The sequence below is a fragment of the Styela clava genome, chromosome 12 (genome assembly GCF_964204865.1).
Source record: "Styela clava chromosome 12, kaStyClav1.hap1.2, whole genome shotgun sequence".
Taxonomy (NCBI): Eukaryota; Metazoa; Chordata; class Ascidiacea; order Stolidobranchia; family Styelidae; genus Styela; species Styela clava.
The window spans coordinates 8,980,018-8,999,543 of NC_135261.1; the positions used below are offsets into that span (position 1 = coordinate 8,980,018).

Sequence of the window (19,526 nt, forward strand, 5' to 3'; positions counted from 1 at the left end):
TTGTCCCCAGTTTATCAGAGTATTTTTAAAGTGAGAGCCAAGAGTGAATGATAATATAATAATCCTCATGATCCGCCTGCTTAACATACGAACTATTCTTGATCAATGACTTCTATTTTAACAAACTCTTTAGAACCAGACCATACCATTGATCTCAAACAAAAGCAAATGCATCAGATGATCGCAAATAAATTCTATCATTATAACTATCACTAGTCTTACTCCCGAACAGATTTGCAATCAATTAATTTTGAGAGGTCATTGATAAAAACAAAAATTTTTTCTCATATGGTAGTGATTGTAATAAAAGAAAAGAAACATTCCTAATTCATAAATCCGAAAAAAATAAGTTACTGCGCAAAATATGACAACAAAAATGATAGAATTAAGGACACTAGATACCGAACTGGACTACATTTATAAATAAACAGTCTATTTTTAAAGTCTGGTTGAAACTGTAAACTCTGCGCAAATATAGTTCCTTCGAATAACTTGAATTATTCCAATATAAAATATCTAAAAGCAAATTTGAGAATAATTGAGCATTCCGAATACATTCTAAAATAATCTTTTCGGATATGAAATATCGAATATATTCCTAAATGAATCTATTTCACAGAAGAAATCTTTAGACGATTGTAAATTTGTAGAAATCAAATTTGGTTTTTGCAGAATAATTGAGATAAACATTGCTTTAATTAATATTCTCTAGTATTTTCTGTCACTAATTTTGTTAATTTGTTGACTCGTTTTGTTGTATCATAAAATACTAAATGCTTAAAAGACATTTTCAAATATGGAGATATTCTTACAATCAAGATTTACTATATCCAATATAACCATTTTCCAATGTTTTCGAATATTGTTTTGGACAACCCTGTATCAATCTTATGTAAAAATAAAGCGCATCAGCATCAAAAGAATACATATAAGAATTATATTAAATCACAATGCACAATGCGTCACTACTGCCTTATTATCAATACCAAGAATATGTAAAACTATCAATCACCTACAAAATACTAAGTAAACATTTGTCATTCAAATACTACCAACTTCGTAATAGCACATTTGATATACTTATATATATATATATCAGTCTGGTTAACTACCCTAACTCAACTCTCTAGAAATATACTCTCGCAGTATTATGGTATCACCAGTGAATACACACCATGTTAAATTACTACTGTTTGTTTCCTGTTATTATTTTGCTACATGTGCTCTCTAATTCAAATGTATTGTCATATAACTATATATACAGATATATCGGAAGATTAACTGATATAATACTAGTGAGAGTGCAAGTCGCACAATTTTGTCTTGATGAGTCAATTAAGTTGACGAGGTAGCACATGTCCCATCTTTGCTTCTGTATTATACATCTGCTGTTACCGGTACTCGATATACTTTTGAAAAAAATACAAATAAACACATACATCTCTAATTCTTATATGAATGTTTCAATGATAAAGTCTTTGTGTATATAACATCATACAAAAATCCTTCAAAGACACATAAGTAGGCAATCAAATAATAAATTAATTTGACAACTATCAACCCTAATTGCAAGGTTCAACAGTTATTGCTTTTTACAACTCCTATACACCACCCTACACAAACAACTTTAGCTTGCTATAATGAAGAATAAGCAGAAATGTGATAACCTACCTTCTCAATACCACAATGACGACAATTCTTTTATTTAAGCTTAGCCTACTCTAGTATATAAAAAACAGCAAGTTTATTTTGTAAACAAACTAGCAAAACTGTTTAGCTATCGTATGCAAAAACACACGTTATTACTCACTACAACATGTGTATTATTGTTCGTTGTGTCGTCTAAGGCAGTCGAACGGTACATCCTACTCCTATCTGTAGACATTGGCAAGTAAAGGCCGAAAAAAATAGGCGCAAACACGAACACTCCTGCTGCGCCGCTGTCTCGAAAGCGAGACAATTAATCAGATATCAAAACAATCAAGCGCTTCGCAGGGTTTTTGTTATTATGATCCGTCACGATAATTATTACCGGTATAAACACGATCTATTGTGGCCAGCTGATGTTATACTATCTTTAATCAAACGCCGTACGTACATAAAATACACTAAATGTACCTGCTATGGTGACTTCGCCCGCCGATCAATGACATACTGACACCGCACACCCAATTAAATTTCTAAACGGCAATGAAACAATCACGTGACCACGTTGTCATAAAACGACAACGGCGCTTCACATTTTGAGAGCGACGATTACATTCGTATCTTTAATTTGCCTACTTTCATTCGGTAATTCTATCGAATCGACAAATTGACGTGAAACAAAAATCAAGGAATCTTTTACTGAACTGTCGCCTGACTGACAAATGTCTGTTGCCGTACATGGGCGCTTGGTAACAATGTAAGCGTCGCACACAAAAGTACCAACAACCTGGTCGTCTCTGAAAGAAATATCAATAAATAACGAGTAAGCGAATTCGCGTGGGCGATTTAGAGCGAAGTCGCACAAAAAGAAATCTAGGGCTTTCAACAAAGGGGAAACCCATCGTCGGATAAATATGGTTATAAAAGCCTTCTATATATATCGATAAACGAAGATCAGACATTCCACAACAAAACAGATAGCAGCACCGTCATAGTTTACTATGTAATTCCCGCTTAGGAACGGTGAATAGAACAATCAACGACAAAATACGAAGTACTAAAATCAAAATTGGTTTGCGTGACACATAATATCAGAATATAAAAATAACCAATTGTGGTGGAGAACTGCGTTAAGGCCTTATTGAAGATAGAAATAATATCATAGCAAAATGTTTAGCACAATTTTTCCAGCCTGTTTTTGGTATACAGGAAACAACGGTTACAGACTGACTTACAGTACACTTTTATTCGAATGTTCAAATCGAACATGTCCATTTGCAATAGTGTTGAGAAAATGGTTGTTAAATTAAGATATAAGAATTTAGTTGCATTCTGTTACACATATATCCAGTTGCTACAAATGAGGGCACCGATGGCAGATTATTGATATTAGTTAATAAAAAAATTCTTTTCCAAGATTTTAAAAAATTGAAATGTAATAAATTTTGCATTATTTTGTGCACAGATAACCAGTATACGTGAATTTGGTTACATAAAATTGCATGTGCATTAAAAACTTTGCTTTTAAAATCAAGCAAATCTAACATTTCCAGCACTTTAATAGTCTATACAAGTTGCAAACTTTCCTAATTTGCAGTACAGTTGAAAACGTAGGATTCAAGCTAGAATTTTTACATGAAGATCATTACATTTCTAACTATGACAAGGTATATTTTTCAGTTCCAGAGTCAGACGCATGTTTCTGAAAGTGGAGGAAGCCACGCTACTAAAATTCCAGCAATCCCCCCCTCCATATATTTATAGCCCATAAGATTCAAACTTGCCACAAAGAGTAATAAGCGGTGCAGTGTCACGATTGTTTCCGAAGCTTAGCACATTTAGCCAACCACCGAGCCTGTGATATATTCTATAATAAATTGTCGACCAAAAAGAGGAACTGAGAACAATAAATCGTTACGTCATAGAAACCTCAAGCCTCATCATTAACTTCCGTATATATTTAGAATTCCGCATCGAAAGAAACAAGAACTAATATGTGGCGATGTTAAAGTTGTAAATAGCCAGGAATGATCATATTCATGTTAATGTTAAATTTCCTTTCCTGACATGTCCAATCATTTAAAATTGTCAAGTGGGCTACATGAATTCATCCTTAAAAAATATTTATGATTAGGTTATAAATATGTACGGTGTATATATACATGTTGGTGATTGTACAAGCATTACGAGATAATATAAAGACGCGACGGCGTGGCCCATCATGCTAAGCATTAGGAATACGCTCGTCACTGCACCTCTGTGTCCAGAAATCCAATTTATCTCTATAAGTGTGAAACATAGCACTAAAAAAGAGATCATTTCTAAGTGTTATTAAACTCACTCCATATTGCACCATATTAATGTAAAATGAGACATTGATCAAGGTGATAACAGGTGGTTTTATCAGTCACAACACAAAAATATCACACACTTCTATAACTTCTTAACACCCAAAGGAAACAACACAAGTTTTTTAATTTTTTCATGCGCCGAATTTGTGTTCTTATTAACAAAAATTTTAAATGAATTTCCTGTAATATCGTCAACCTGAAGTATGATAAAATATCCTTGAGATTTTCTTAGCAGAAATACTATTTTTATATTTGTAATATTACTAATGCTATATAGAATATTAACAGATGAAAAAATAGTTTTGAAAAAATAAAAAAGCAAATTGTTATATTTAGACAAGCTCAATGTCAAAATATGAAACAAACAAAAAGCCAAATAAGCAATGGTATTTATTTGTATTTAAATAAGAATATAACCGAATGATCTCATGCAGCAATGTATCATCTGCAGGTAAAAATATTTGCAAATAAGTGTGCAAGCTAGCAATTTGCAATTGTGCAATGAATTATTTGATTGCGGGTCACAGGCACCTGATTAAATCAACACCACTCATTTTGAGGTGGTGTAAATGTACCTAATTGTTATTCACAGAAGTAAATTGAGGTAGTTATTTAAATGTCTTCAGTGACCTTCTTAGTCGCTGAACATGTAAATTTGATAAAACATAAGATTTTGTGGTACTTATATAACAATACATAAGTCATAACATCTTGTTGCAAATCATTACTAATTCTCACTAACATATCGCAAAATCGTAATAAAATTTGATTTTCTAATTTGAATTATTAGTATGTAGCACCCTAAAAGCAATTCAAGAAGCTAGATCTTAATTAACAATACTAAGACAAATTCAAATTTGGAATTTTGTTCTTCTTGTGCTATTCACAGTATGACCAATTTTCAATCAAATACAGAGGAAAAATATTTGATTTTCATGACCCTATTAATTAACTACACAAAAATTAATTTTTTCACATTAAAATTTGCTCGAAGCAAGATGTTACATACAATGACTACTGAAGTGACAAGACCTATTGAGACTTATCATAGCGATATAGACCTGCTATAAAAGATCATCAAATGTGTATAAGACATAAAAGTCATACCTCAACATTATTAAAAAGATATTATGTCCAACCTAATAAGCCATTTGGCAAAACAAATTTGCTTATAAATGGACATACAACCTACTTAACATTAGCATTATGTATTCAAAATATCGAAAAATAAGAACAATTACCGAACTACTGCAACCGTGTTTCAATAGCTGAAGAGCTCTAGACATCAAGTCATGCTTCCTTCCACTCTTGTTTCGTCCAGCATTCCCAAGTAGAACTTGAAGTTCGGATACCCTGAAGCTCATGACCATGTGCTGAAATGAAAATATTGGCTTTTGAAAAAGATCTCAAGTGGGAAAAAAGGATCTCGTGCTGTTGAGTAATGAGTCTGGGCCGCTCTGGGGTCAAAGTTTTTCTTATAATATGGGTATGTTCTTACTAGTCGAAGTCTCTCCCTGAGCCCTAAATCTGAATCAAAATTTAAAATTTTCTAGAATCTGAAAATTTTCAGACTTTTAACAATGATGCTAAATCATAGCCGAAATTTCTGTTTAGAAGTCAACTTGATATTTTTTTTGAGTGTATGTTAGAAATATTTCATATCTGAAATTCCAACGCCACATAATTCAAAATTTCAACTTTGGCTGACATGTTTGAAAATACATCTTTGGCTCAAATATCAGTGAAACCATGTGATATCCGAACACCAAAGCCTGGATTTTATTGAATGAATCAGTTGTTCTCAAACTCATATGGCACATAGACTCCCATTCAGAGACTCAAAGCACCCTGCTGGTCAATAAAAATATCTGAATTTGATTTAAACGCCTTTCCACCAGTTATTTTTAGTGCCACGTTCAATAAAAAAAAACTCGATTCACAAAAACAAAAAATAAATGGGTTACAATCAAAGATTTAAACAGTATACCTCAAATTAATGCGGTGGCCCCCGGAGAAGAGCTCTATGGCCCCTAGAAAGTACAAGGGCCTAGCTAGTTTGAAAAACTTGGAGTAATACAATACAAACGCTTACCTTCAGCTCAACAACGTCCATCTCTCGATCCGAAGACATCTTCAGAGGCTATTTCTCATTAAATCAAACTATATGTGTTTACGTTAATAATAATAGACCTGTAAATACGTTTTCATTAAAACATTGTGAAAAAAACTGGTATTAATTGCAGTAGACATGCATAAATATTTGGAAACTGAATTCATTGGAAACAATAAAATACAAAATAATATAGATACAATAAAACTACCCTAAAAAACAGTTATCGAAACATCTATGGCACTGAATCGCAAAGAACATTAAGATGAAGCTATAAATCACATTCCTGAATTGTTATTTATTTTGTTGGATGGAAAAACGACTTCCCTCTTTATACTACTGGACCAATTTTTTTCAAGTATTCATAATTTAAAGATAGAATCCACTCGTAAAAACCTATTGCATTTACACCTTTTCATAATTTCTTTCGATTACCTGGAGGTCATTGCTTTATACAATATTTCAAAATTGTTCGTATTCCAATGTTCAAAGTTACGGTAATATTATTTTGTTCATGTTATCAAATTATTGGTTGTACATGATAATGGATATATGAGATAAAGGAATAGTCAAAACCAAATAATCTACTTATTCCGAAAACATTTTGGAAAAGTACTTGCAAATATGTAATATCAGATATATTACAGAACTGGCCATGATTCCATTCAGCATCGATTTACACACAAGCCAAAAATACATTTAATAATGAATTGTTCGAATTAGTATTCTCGTCTTTATATTGCAGAAAGTAAAACTGACAGTCAGATTTGAAATATACAAATTGACACATCATATTCTCAAATGGAAATTTAATTGAATCGAATCTAATTTTAAATTAGAATTAATTATATCAAATATACCCAATTTCACAAGTTTGAAAATAGTTTTAAACAACCCTGATTGAATATAGGTAATAGATAAAATTGAAAACTGTGAAAAATCTCTGCATCTCACTGGTGCCACATAATGAAGCTTTCTAGGAATAAAAATCCATTTCAAGGAGCTAAATGAGTATGCAAAAACCTTGATACAAACATGTCATTATTTATTCAATCATTCTATTCGAAAAACAAAATTTTTTGGTGATTCACTCTATTCAGCTTCTAAATTATAATTGATAGAATCTTCCATCTGTTTAGGTCTTTGAAGAGGATGTGCTAATAATTTTGCAAAAACGTTATACAAACATGCCATATTACTGTCTGTACACACTTCATAAACATGAGAAGTACCACGTTTATCGAGGGCACAAATATCAGAAAATATAGATTCAATGTTATTACTATCAGTACTCTTTTGGTGAATATAGACACAATCTATAAAAAAGAATGGACTATTGTTGAGAAGAGTAAAATTTTTCGATCCATCTAAAAATTTTGGACGTGAGTTTGAGCGCCCATATATAAAGACAACACGAATCACATATGGGGGAGGTACCTTTGCAGCTTGTTTCATATTCATTCTAGGCAGACCAGCGTGTTGCTTAATCACATTGAACATGTTGGAAAGATCAAAAAGAGTTTCATTATTCTGCTGACTCATTGTTTTATCCTGTACCAATGATTCACCAATATCATTTAACATATATAAAAGAGCCTCATAATCGGAACTAAAATCTGTTATAAGCTGGGTGTCTTCGTTAAGCATTACTAAAGAAAACTGATGCTTTTTATTAAGAAATGATTTTGTGCAAACAAATTGTTTTATTGCGCTCGTCAATGTTTTATAAACTGAAGTTTGATTCACTGATTGGGTTTGAAATTTATTTTGAAACATTTCTTCAGAGTGATCGACGCAAATGAAAATTTTTTCTGGACAGTTTACTTTCGGTAATGTTACTGTTTTCACTTCTAATGAGGATGACTTTCTCCTTAGTCTCGGTTGGGGTGTTGCAACTGCGGTATATTCAGATGGAGAGGGATACGATTGTGTTGGAGTATACTGAATGTTAGTATCATCATGCGATCCCGTTTCCGTAGGAGAAAATAATACTAAATCAGTATGTTCAATGGGAACGCTTTTTCGATGTTTATTGTTGAAATTAGTAGGATAATCAACAGAAGATCCCGGTTTTTCACTGATGAAATCTCTTGGTGGAAACACATTTTTTTCATCTAATTCGACTTTACTTAATAAATCTGGTAAATTGTTCTCATTTGGATATTCAGGTTGAGGATTTGAGGATGTAGATTCATTCACTTTGTTATTTGCTTCTCTGTTCAAATTCTTTCGAATAAATGTTGGCGATCCATTACTGCTCGTTAATATAGGATCTTCAGATTCCGTTGGTTCACGAGGGAATCGCTGGTTCATATCATCACTTGCCATTTAAAATCTAATGTATAAATCGTTTTCTAAGAATAAAGACAGGTTATTCATCTATCACATCTGAGCCTGGCTCATGCTCATTACAACAGTAAAGTAAATCGTGGTCGTAAACCTGTGAAGTGAATTGCCCTTTTATGGCTTTATTTTTTCTGTTAATTCATTTTGTTTCGTCTGTTTGGTGTATAACCCTGATAAAAATTTAGGTACAGTGTGAAACAAGTGCACTGGTATATAGGTACTGCACTGGACCACACAAAACAGTGTCAGAATGTTAAACCAGATTCTTCTAATATAATTTATTAAATTTATGATAGTGTTTCAGATAACGTTCTGTTTGACCTTACCAACTTAATAAAATACGGCATCGATGGACTCTTTAAATGTTCACCTTTAATGAAAGTTTTTCATTAAAAATGATACAATTTATTTTGAACTTCACCCTAATAAAAAATAAATACACAAGACAAAGACACATGATTGACATTCAGGAAAGTTGGCAAAACCTTAAACGAGGATTAAACCATGAGACATACAGACATAAATGTACTACATGGGCAATCTCACCTTGTTACGTAGAATGTACTATAAGTGAAGAAAGGAACTCTGTAATTGAGCTTCATACTTAAATATTCTCGAATTGAACGTTAAGCTTGCAACCAGGGATGGCCAATTTGAATAAAGTATTCGAATATCTCGTCATTCGAATATTGAAATTAGCGTTTATAAGAATATCGGATATTTGTGTGACGTCACACATTTTTGACGCCGTTTCCAAGACGTTTCCGTTGAATGAAAACATTCTCCATAGAAACTTGCGCGCGATTGCTTTATCAGTGGACGTATTATTTAGGTCGTAAACGCCTTTACGTTTGTGTTATTATCTCTAAAACGCAAATTTTCCACAAATTTGTTCCAAGATAACGATGACAATTATTTCATTTTTGTACTCGCACGGAATCGTGAATCCGGTGAATACATTCATCTGCGGCGAGTTTCTGAAAAAACGCAAATTTTTTGATTTAAAACACTGAAAATAAAACCGTAAACAAAATATGTTTTATTGAAGCCCGCGACAGTTTGAAAAACAGTTTTCTAGGCAGTGAAAATCGCAAAATTTCCACATTATGTTTGGTCCGCGTTTAGAAACCTATCATCACTAATTGAGGGCGGGATTTGCCTGATTATCACTGGGTTTTAATAAACTAAAACAAAAATGTGTTATTTTCGATTTTAGAATGTATTCGGAATTCCAGATTCAGATATTCGAAAACATTATTTTAGAATGTATTCGAAATAGTTTAGTATTCGGAAATAGCCATCCCTGCTTGCGACATTACACGAATATAGCCTACATGAGAAAATAGACTACGACATACCCTTAAATAGAGTGTCAAGTTCGGGAGAATTAGGCTAATAATATACGCCAGTGATATACATGCAGGAGCAGAGGAAATGCAAATATTACAGTAATAAATGCAGATACATACAAAGAAGTGCTGGTGTCTGAAAGTAGGTGAGTATTAAATATTGAGCTGAACCTATACAAACGGCAAAATGAACCAATCACAGAACAGGGATGGCCAAAACCGATTTTTTAACCATTTTGAATACATTCTGAGAAAATATTCTCCAATGTAAAATATATTTGAGTCACGTTCACGTGGAAAATTACATTCATTACTATATCACTATGTTGATCTACATCAATCTGAACCATCTAAAACGACGCAAGTACAGAAGTATGAAAGATCATTCAGTAGGGTCGCTTAACAAAACAAATACTCAATTAGTCGCTGAAACTACAATGTCTGGAGCAACGTGAGATCGCACCACGGTATGTCTCAATATTAATCTGAATTAATCACGTTGCTTTTCGGCCACCTCATGATAAAAATGTTTTTTTATTTTCTGCCGAGAAATCTAGGCTATTGGTGATGATACCATAGCTGGTAGCTGTTGTGACTTTCAGACAGACTTACCGTACCGGCTACCAGTATTTCCTGTCTAATACCGGTACTGTTTGTTGTTGTATTGCTGTACCGCACGGGTTACTAGGATAGGGTAACAAATTGCCCGTTCCAAAATAAAGAAGCCCCAAATCTAAGCAATATTCAGAACAAATATCCCCTTCGCAGTTCCGCCTTTTGCTTCCGTCACTTTTGTTTGTTCCGAATTGTCCGCAATAAAATAAGTAAAGTTTAGTGACGTCACAGATCAATACACCACCTAGTGTTGAAAATAGCGTTTTTCAAATTTATCCCGAGGGAGTAAAAAGTTGATAAAAAGACAAAATACAGGAAGAAAAGTAATGTTTATGTATCCTTTATACAAAAAAAAAATCAACTGTGTAACCAATCCCATGAAATTTGTATGAAAATATCCACGAGGATATCATAAAAATTGTTCATGTCTGAATAGGTACCGGTAGTCAATCAATTAAAATCGTTCTTCAACTCATTAGAAAACTTGCACTTTGTTTTCGGCATTTTGATGAATTAACGACAGTAAAGTTAAGTGTTAAATGAATGCAAAAATATTCATGACTGTCATACTGCATAACTAAAACGTTTAGGTCTACCGACTGAAAGACGGAGAAACTTGTTAAAATCTGCACTGACCCGGCTAAGCCAGGACGTACGGTAAGCCTATGTCGGAACCGGTATGCTGGTCGTTGGTCAGAACATACCTAACAGCTTCCACATCCGCATTTCAACAAAATTATGTCTTGAATAATCTCGATTAAAATCTGATTGTGTATGTGAATTCAGAAATGGCAATCTTGCTGAAAAACTCAGTAACAATCCCATAAAATATTACTAATGTAAATGTATGTTATTTTTGTCCAGTAAATAAATAACAGCGATTGTGACCCTTGAATATCAAATGTGATTCGGCGTTGTCTAAAACTAAATAAGCAGTTTTAGTATTCATTACTGTTTGGCTTACAGAAGGCCAAATTATGAATAATTTACAAAATAGCTTTTGGAAATAGTTTTCATGCCTACAAACATTTATAGAGGTTTAAGATGGTACCTGAAAAAGAAATTAAGCAAAAGTTATTTTAACCGGGACAATATTGAGGTCTGAGTTGTCAGACCAACTCGAATCATTTTATTAAACACTGAGAAATTCGACTGTAAAAATTTCTGTGATGCCGCCTTTACCTTAGTTCCCTTTAGGCACTTGCTTATTTTGACTAATCCAGCCCTGCCGTCGGGGCAAATTCAAAAATATTTTTAAATGATCAACAAATCAGAAATGACGTTGTTGACACCGTGAGCACTGTTAGATAAAATTGTTTAAAATGAAGACAATCGTGATAACATAGAGATTCTTGGCAATAGCTCGGCAAGGTATTAGTCGGCGTTAATTTCCAACTATTTTGCTCACGAAAACATATCTTAAATCTTTTTTGTTTTAACATTCATATCATTTCCCGATCAGATGGTGTACTTTTAGCAAATATTGACTGGTGATAATTTTATCATCGACGGCAATAATTGGATTTAACATGAATTTCAAATTAATTAAGCTTTGTATTTGCCCGGGGTATGACAGGTTCTAGGCGCAATGCAAAGTTTTCTTTCGTGATTTAATAGAGCAAAATATGGCCTACTTTATGAATTTTCTGTAAATTGCTCAATTCGAAATATCCAAAATGAACTGCAGTGGATAATTCCATAATACCAAGGCAAATTAGGCTGTGTATCTATATTCAACACCTTGGCACAATCCAAAATGACTGTTTATCTACAAGACTGCCAAAACATAACTTAACTGCCAAGTGCAGAATTCGAAAATAATTCTCAAATCAATCAATCAGTTAATTAATGCTCACATATTTGAATTCCAAAATAAATTTACAATTAACAAATGTTCAAGTTCTTATGCTGGACTAAATTTAGCATTCGAATATAGCACTGCAAGTGCATCAGGTGGATAAACGTGCTAACTTCTTCAGGTATTAGTCATAACGTCGAAACAATGAAAGCACTTTCACTTCCACTCGCATTTCGTACTTTATTACCGCGAAGATTACCACATTATAAACAAGAACACAAATGAACATCAGATATACCTTTATTCAGCTCTGCTAGAATGCTATTTTATTGTAAATGTCACTAACCAACATGACTATGACAGAAATTTATAAGTCATTTATTGTTATGCATGCTACTCGGTGGGTCTTCAGGCATTCCTTGGATTGCAATCCTCTTCAAATTTGCGTGTATGTCGTTGTGGCCAATCGAAGCAGTTCTTCCACGTGGGTGTCAGTCAGAACAGATCAATGCTTTGATTTCCCGTGTTTTAGGATAGAAAACACAGATTTGCAGACGTATGTTGACTCAAACATGGACAACATTCTAAGCACAGCTCGTTTGACATTGGGGTATTTTCCCATTGGCATGCTTTTCCATAACTCAATGATACCTCACCTTAATCACATTTTATGCTTGACATGGAGAAATCTGAGTGTTGACAAGGGCCAAAAGAAATGCGTAGGCTGGTCAGGTTTGGGCCCGCTGGCTGCCTGTTGCACACGCCTACTCTAAGCCCTTAAGACTCTAAACGTTTAACGACTGGCGCATTTTGACAGTATTGAAGTTACAGTGAATTGCTATTTAAACGTTTAACGACTGGCACTTTTCAACAGTATGGAGTTACGGTGAAATGATGTTTAAACGTTTAACGACTGTCGCGTTTTGACAGTATAGAAGTTACGTTGAAATGTTATTTAAACGTTCGACGACTGACGCTTTTCCACAGCATTGAAGTTACGGTGAATTGAATTGAAGTTACGGTGAACGGTGTTGAACGTTTATTAAAAAAATCTACAATATGAATCTAAAAGATGAAAAAATTATTCTACAGAAAATAACAATGTGTTTAAGTGGATGTAACGCTCACAAAAACTAACTTTTTCCCAAGAGTTCATGCTTAGCATTACGATAATACTTAAACGTTGTATTGGAGGTACTCAAGATCGGCGTAGCGACGTTGAACGACTGAGAATTTTTAAAAAAATTGATGTTACGGTGAAATGCTGTTTATACGTCCAACGGCTGGCGAAGAGTATAATCTCAAACGATCTCAATAACCCGCTCAGTCCAAGAAGAATTGATAACAACAATATCAAGATATGGCCACAGAAAATCTCATTCTAAATAGTCGAAATGGTTTGTTATTCAGATTACGTCAATTTCATATAAAAATTGCTTTCGAACCTATATGACCTTGAAGGATTTAGCATAATTTAAGAATAATGATGGATACACTTATGGCCTCAAAAGTCATTTGAACACAATATTATACAAAATAAGCCCTGGTGATATTTAATGAAAGAAAATTGAAATTTTTGGGGAAACACGGTATGCGTGGTACTGAGACAACATATAATCCATATATTATCCGATATTGATTATCGAAGTTCATTTGTAATTCCTAATTTGAATAGAGGAAGCGACATGCAGCGACACTTTTGGCACATATTAAGATGTGATTCTGACGACTGAAATGCAGGTTAAGAGTTTAAAAGTCGTCAACTGTGGTTTTTATGTGTTTTAGCATCTGGAAACTAAACCTTATATACAAAGATTTTTTTTTCTTTTAAATACCTTATTGTAGTTTTTACTTATCGATCTCGATCAGTAAGTATGTTGATAGACAATTGTCTGTCTGTCTTTCATATGTTACGCGATTTCTCGCGAAAGTGAGCTTGAAGCTGCTCTAAATTTTGCATGTGCATTCATCATATCTCGAACCAGAAGCGGAATTTGGATGAATTATGTCGTATAATTAGCGAGTTATTAATTAATTGGTGGGACACGCGGTGTCGCTATTGAGTCGGAGCGAAGAAATCGAAACCGCAATTTCTGTTTTGTGGGATCCCCACATGCGGAAGATCGATAAGCCGGCGATCACCGATAGCTATCTCGTTTATATATTTTAAATTTTATGTTTCTGCTCGAAACCAAACACACCTACTAAATTTTCAAAAATGAGCGTTGAGGCAACAAGGCAATACGATTTCAATTATTCTATTCTTGAACGAGGTGTTATCTTTGCTACATTGTTAGGCAATTTTATAATTTCGGCAGCCAAAATGACTAGCACAAAATATTTTACATTTAATATGGTAAGTCTACATATAATAAATTACATACAGTATTTTAAAACAAATCTTCAATTCAAATCTACTCAAGAAGTTTATATACTATTATATGATTTTTTGTTGTTTTTACGATAATTTATCTCTTCAGTATAAAACATTTGATTTCATTTCACAATATTATGCCATACGATTTCATTTTATTTGGTAACTCAGCAAATATTTGCTAACACACCATTGTTAAGTTCCATTTTCTGTACGAGGGCGCTGATGAGCTTGAGATAGCGTTCAAGCATACATTTTAAGTACAGTCCAAGATATAAATACAGCTGCAAACTAAAAATCGATTGATTTAAGTCTGGTAATGGAGTTGAGTTTAGAAATAAAATGGGAATCCAAGTACAGCGATAAGAATTTTAATATTAAACAAGATTTCAATTAAAGTGTAATAAGTCGAAAAAGTGATCAAGTGAAGGTATATTTATTAAATGTGCATTTTTGCGCGTGGATTATTTAAATTTGTTTACACGAAAGCATGGAGCAAGTTGGTACCTGGAGCGATGCATCTGCAAGTGTTTATTTATCGGCTTGATATTACCCAAAGATAGAATTTAATTAGAAGGGTACTGACGCATGTTAATAATTGCATTGGCATGCGTTTTATCTACAAACTGATCGCATGTATCACGTTTAAAATTAACGCTTTGGTTTCCATTAATATAAACATAGGCCATGACTCACTTACGACAAAGTTGTTTCGCGGGTAACATAGATGAAGTGCTAATTTTGTATATAGCTTATATGTGGCAGTACTGGGATATTATAGTTCAAATTGAATTTTTTAATACGCTATAATATGATAAAAGCTATATTTTCCTTTCCTTGTAATTGCCGACGCTGAGTATTATAATTTGTCTATTTTACGTTGTAGTATTATGTAATAGTCCGAGGTAATTTGTAGCAATAACAGTAATTTAAACCAGTTATTTATTATTTCATTAAACAAGTTTCAGCGTGAAAATAATATAGCCAACAGGTTTTCGATACTTTTGTTCTGGATATATACTATTGTTTCTAGTTCAGGGCCAGGCAGCCATTTAGGATCACAAAAAATATTTTGCGACATATTTATTTAAGCTGCGTAATTGAGTGATTCCGATCACCAGATTTGTATATAGTGTCAGGTATAGATATTTCCACAGATAACCTATCTGCAATATCTGTATTAGTACTTAACAAATTGTATTTTGGGGCCAAAGGCACGCCCAGCCAGCTGTATGTAGCTATAACCCGATTAAACTAAACAAATTGAATGGTTGTAGGCAGTAACGTTAGCTAAAGTTTTTGTGCAATCCGAATATCAATACTAACAGAAAATGAACACGTGGAAAGTTGCAATTCCTATTCTCTTATGGGTATTATACGTAGAAGGTAAGTCAGTGGTGAGTTGTTAAAACTTCAATTTGCTTACTTGATGCCAATTAGTCCAGACTTTATTGTCACGATCGAGGCATAAAGCACTTTTCGTGGAAAGAAAAGTCGAAATTGTTGATAATTATCGAAAATTAGCCTAAACATTAGCACGACTAATAGAAAAGCTCATCATGATAAAATTGCGTCACTTTTAATTTCAAATAACAAAGTCATTAAAAATAACATATTTTTAACAGTCATATGTCTATGGAAATATTTTATTACTGATGTCAAATTCGAATAACGACTAAGAAAAAATGACGCATTATGACAGGTTTCACTCACTGGATTTGTATTGCAATAACGCGACAGTATTTAACAGTACTACTTTATTATGTATTGGAAGAATTTTGCGATATTATTGTTTTTTTTCATTTAATTTGGCTAATAAATGAAACATATTTTATCAGGTGTTTTTATATGGAACCTCGCACTAGAAACATTTTTATTTGATTGACCTATTTTCATGTTTCCTACATTCATATTGGCTGAACCTTTATAAAAAATAAACAAATTGTTTGAAATTTCTGAATATCTTTGAAGCTAATAAAACTCAAAATTGCTTTTAATTATGCTTTCAACACAAAGATTGATATAGAAACGTAATGAAACGAAACGTGATAGAAACGTAAAAATAAATAGCAAAATACCATGCTTTGATGATATTTGTCGCTTTTTTCAAGTTTGCCAAATATATTATTTAACATGAAAAATATAGTATACAGTAACACAGATATTGGAATTTGTTCGAAATTTTTCGAAAAATCGAGTTTTTGGTGGTCCTGCATCCGCTATTGCGACTGTCTGTGATTTTAAAACTCTGTATATTGCCAGAAAAAACGCATATCGCACCGAAACTTTTGGTTTTGAAGTGTTTTTCGTTTAAAGTACCTTTTCGTAATTATTGAAAGCTCTTATTACTATAATAATGAAAAGCAAACAAAATGCAATGAAAAACTGCGTGAATTTTGATCGCAGAAATTCTTTTAGAAAGTGATTCTATGATACATTTTGGCAAGCATTAACGATGCATAGTAACGGACAGTCATAGATCATTATATAAAGATCTATATATAACACAGCATCGATCGAAACTCTGAACAGACATAACTCATAAATAATGCCAGATTATTTAGTTAGATTTATACAGCGGATCAATAAACAAATAGAGGATTAATAATAATAATATAATAGAACATTCTACCCATAATTGATACAAAATACATTTCACGCGGCATTGTGCATCAAGGTTTGAATCAGATCTTTCAAGCTCTGAAAAAGATGCGAATAAATCAGCAAATGTCACCACCACGTGGCCCCGTACATCAATCAGGTCCTGTGCATACCCAAACTCCTCATCGACAACAAATATTGCGGATATACCGAGTTTCTCTACATTTAAACACTTATATGTTCTACATATTCCACTGATGCTTTTTTTTTTATTATCACTAAAATATTTCGTTAACTTAGATTATACCGTATTTGTTGAAACCCGCCGAACTTAAAGAACCGATTGATTTTTAATTATAGGATGCCGCTACAGGAAAACTGGCAACTCATTACTCGACAATAGAAAACAAACATCTGCGGACAATGACGTAGACCAAGAACTCAGCAATTTCTTTTCAAGCTGTATGTTTCAGAAAACTGGGAGCGTTTTTCCTTCTTGGATAAGTGTAGTTGACTTTGTTCTACGGGACACGAGATGGTTTTCTGCATCTGATGAGCAGTTTTGCAAGTATGTTCACATATTTTACACACGTTCACCGCTGGTCGGTTACGACTTTTTCCACCATCAAGTCGTGAATCTGAAACGAATAACTGACTTACTAATCCCATACTCGACATGTAGCCTACTGATAACTGGAAGAAGACCCTGGTTCGCCATATGATTAAGCCGTCTTATCGACTTCCCTTTTTCCTGGCTCATTTTTCTAGCCTAACGGGATATATATTATGATCCATACCTACATGTGATGTTGAGGAATATTTCAAAATCTAACATCAAATAATATAGCTAATTAATTACCTTAAAGATGAAAAAATTTAAAAATTTGGTAACGATGGGGGTTTAATCTAATGAGTTTTGTACTTTTTAAATCTGAAAATTCTTTAACGAGGTTTCTAAGAGGTATTGCACTAAATATAGTAATTGAATTAACAGAGAAAAAATGAGCGAAGAAATCAATTCAGTGGAATGCTGGCAACATCGTATGGATCGACTTGTTCGCAATGGATCCGAGCTATTGTCTCCCGCTAAAGATTGTGTTGCTGAATATTTATTTGAATACGGTATGCTTCAGCCCCCTTTCTCTTCCACAGTACATTATTTATTCTATTATTATTTATTGTATATATTATTTTTACGTACTTAGATTTTGTTAATGGCCGAGCGAAATTTACAACTCCTTCAACAACGAGAATAGAATATTGCTTGGACGGGACTGAAGAGGAATACAATCAGTGCGTGTTCAATAAGTTGTTGACTACAAGTAATAAGAAAAAGTATTCGTCTTTAAGAGATTACCATCAAGGATCTGTAGAGCAGTTTGTAAAGAACCATATTTCTAACTGCAGGTAAGAGATAATAAAATTTATGCAAGGTTGACGTCACAATGATTGAAGGTGGAACGTGATTTCTCCCACCTTTGACCTTATATACATCGTTCTCTGTTGGTGACAAGCACGAGATTTTGAATACTTATTTTGAGACGGATTTCGCGAATTTCTACTGCTGGTTTGTCTCCATTAAGCAATCGCACCTATGAAGTATTGCAAGGTTTAAAATATGGTAGGCTACAGGCACTTTTAAAAAATGCTGAATAAATGATACCATTGGTGACTTTCGAGTTACCAAACATGGTTTGTATTGTATGTATGGGATTTTGAAGATCATTTGCTCAAACCAGGGTCACAAGCGCGTACTCGAAGGTGAAGGATATTCATCTCCATAAGTACGGGTGACCATCAAAATGCCGCGGACTGGTGGAACTATATGAAATTGTGGTGATGCGTTATGCGCAAATAAGTTCCGATCAACGCGACTACACAACTAAAGATTCAGGAAAAAGGCTTTTGGCGGCATAATGCTTTTTCTATCTAGAGGTACTCTGATGCATTATATACGCAATGAAGCCAAATTCCATTTGTTACAGAATCAAGAATGCTCAAATTCTTGGAAGTCACGTTTACACAGAAGACTGTACAATACATTCTTCTGAAAATTCTCGACTGTGCATATCAACGGTATTTCAGGAAATAGTAAAAACATCTTCTCCACTCTACGAAGCAACGACAAAATGTATTGTACAGTTGTCTCAAAAGTCGGGTACGAATATAATAGTTTGCATGAATCTAATGACCACGACGACACCATATGAAATACTTACAAAATGACTTATACCTAAAAATACTTACAAATTTCCAATATATCATTTAAGGATTAGAAAATCGTAATTATTTTTTCTATGAAATGTGCTATTTTCACCAGGCAGTAGCGGCACAT

At 33.5% G+C, this 19,526-nt stretch overlaps 2 protein-coding genes across 5 annotated transcripts in view; both read right to left on the reverse strand.

Moving 5' to 3' along the window:
- The window catches only part of LOC120330351 (E3 SUMO-protein ligase PIAS1-like), a 140,310-nt gene that overhangs the window by 14,629 nt on the left and 106,155 nt on the right, over window positions 1-19,526 (reverse strand). For 2 of the 4 annotated variants that reach the window (XM_078118290.1, XM_078118293.1), the window contains exons 2-3: window positions 6,091-6,189; window positions 5,240-5,371 (exon numbers count right to left, since the gene is read on the reverse strand). In XM_078118290.1, the coding sequence (XP_077974416.1) occupies window positions 5,240-5,371; window positions 6,091-6,129 (171 nt within the window). In that variant the 5' untranslated portion in view covers window positions 6,130-6,189. Of the gene's footprint in view, window positions 1-1,671; window positions 5,200-5,239; window positions 5,372-6,090; window positions 6,190-19,526 lie in introns of those variants that run through there. The other 2 variants (XM_078118291.1, XM_078118292.1) reach the window with 2 other exon arrangements.
- Window positions 6,189-8,484, reverse strand: LOC120330352 (BRISC and BRCA1-A complex member 1-like). The gene has a single exon (XM_039397265.2). It carries the CDS (start codon window positions 8,434-8,436, stop codon window positions 7,201-7,203), a length of 1,236 nt encoding a protein of 411 aa, XP_039253199.2. The 5' UTR covers window positions 8,437-8,484; the 3' UTR covers window positions 6,189-7,200.

What these genes read in the sequence shown, in the direction of transcription:
- LOC120330352 (XM_039397265.2), bottom strand. Translation starts at nt 8,436, where the DNA reads ATGGCAAGTGATGATATGAACCAGCGATTCCCTCGTGAACCAACGGAA.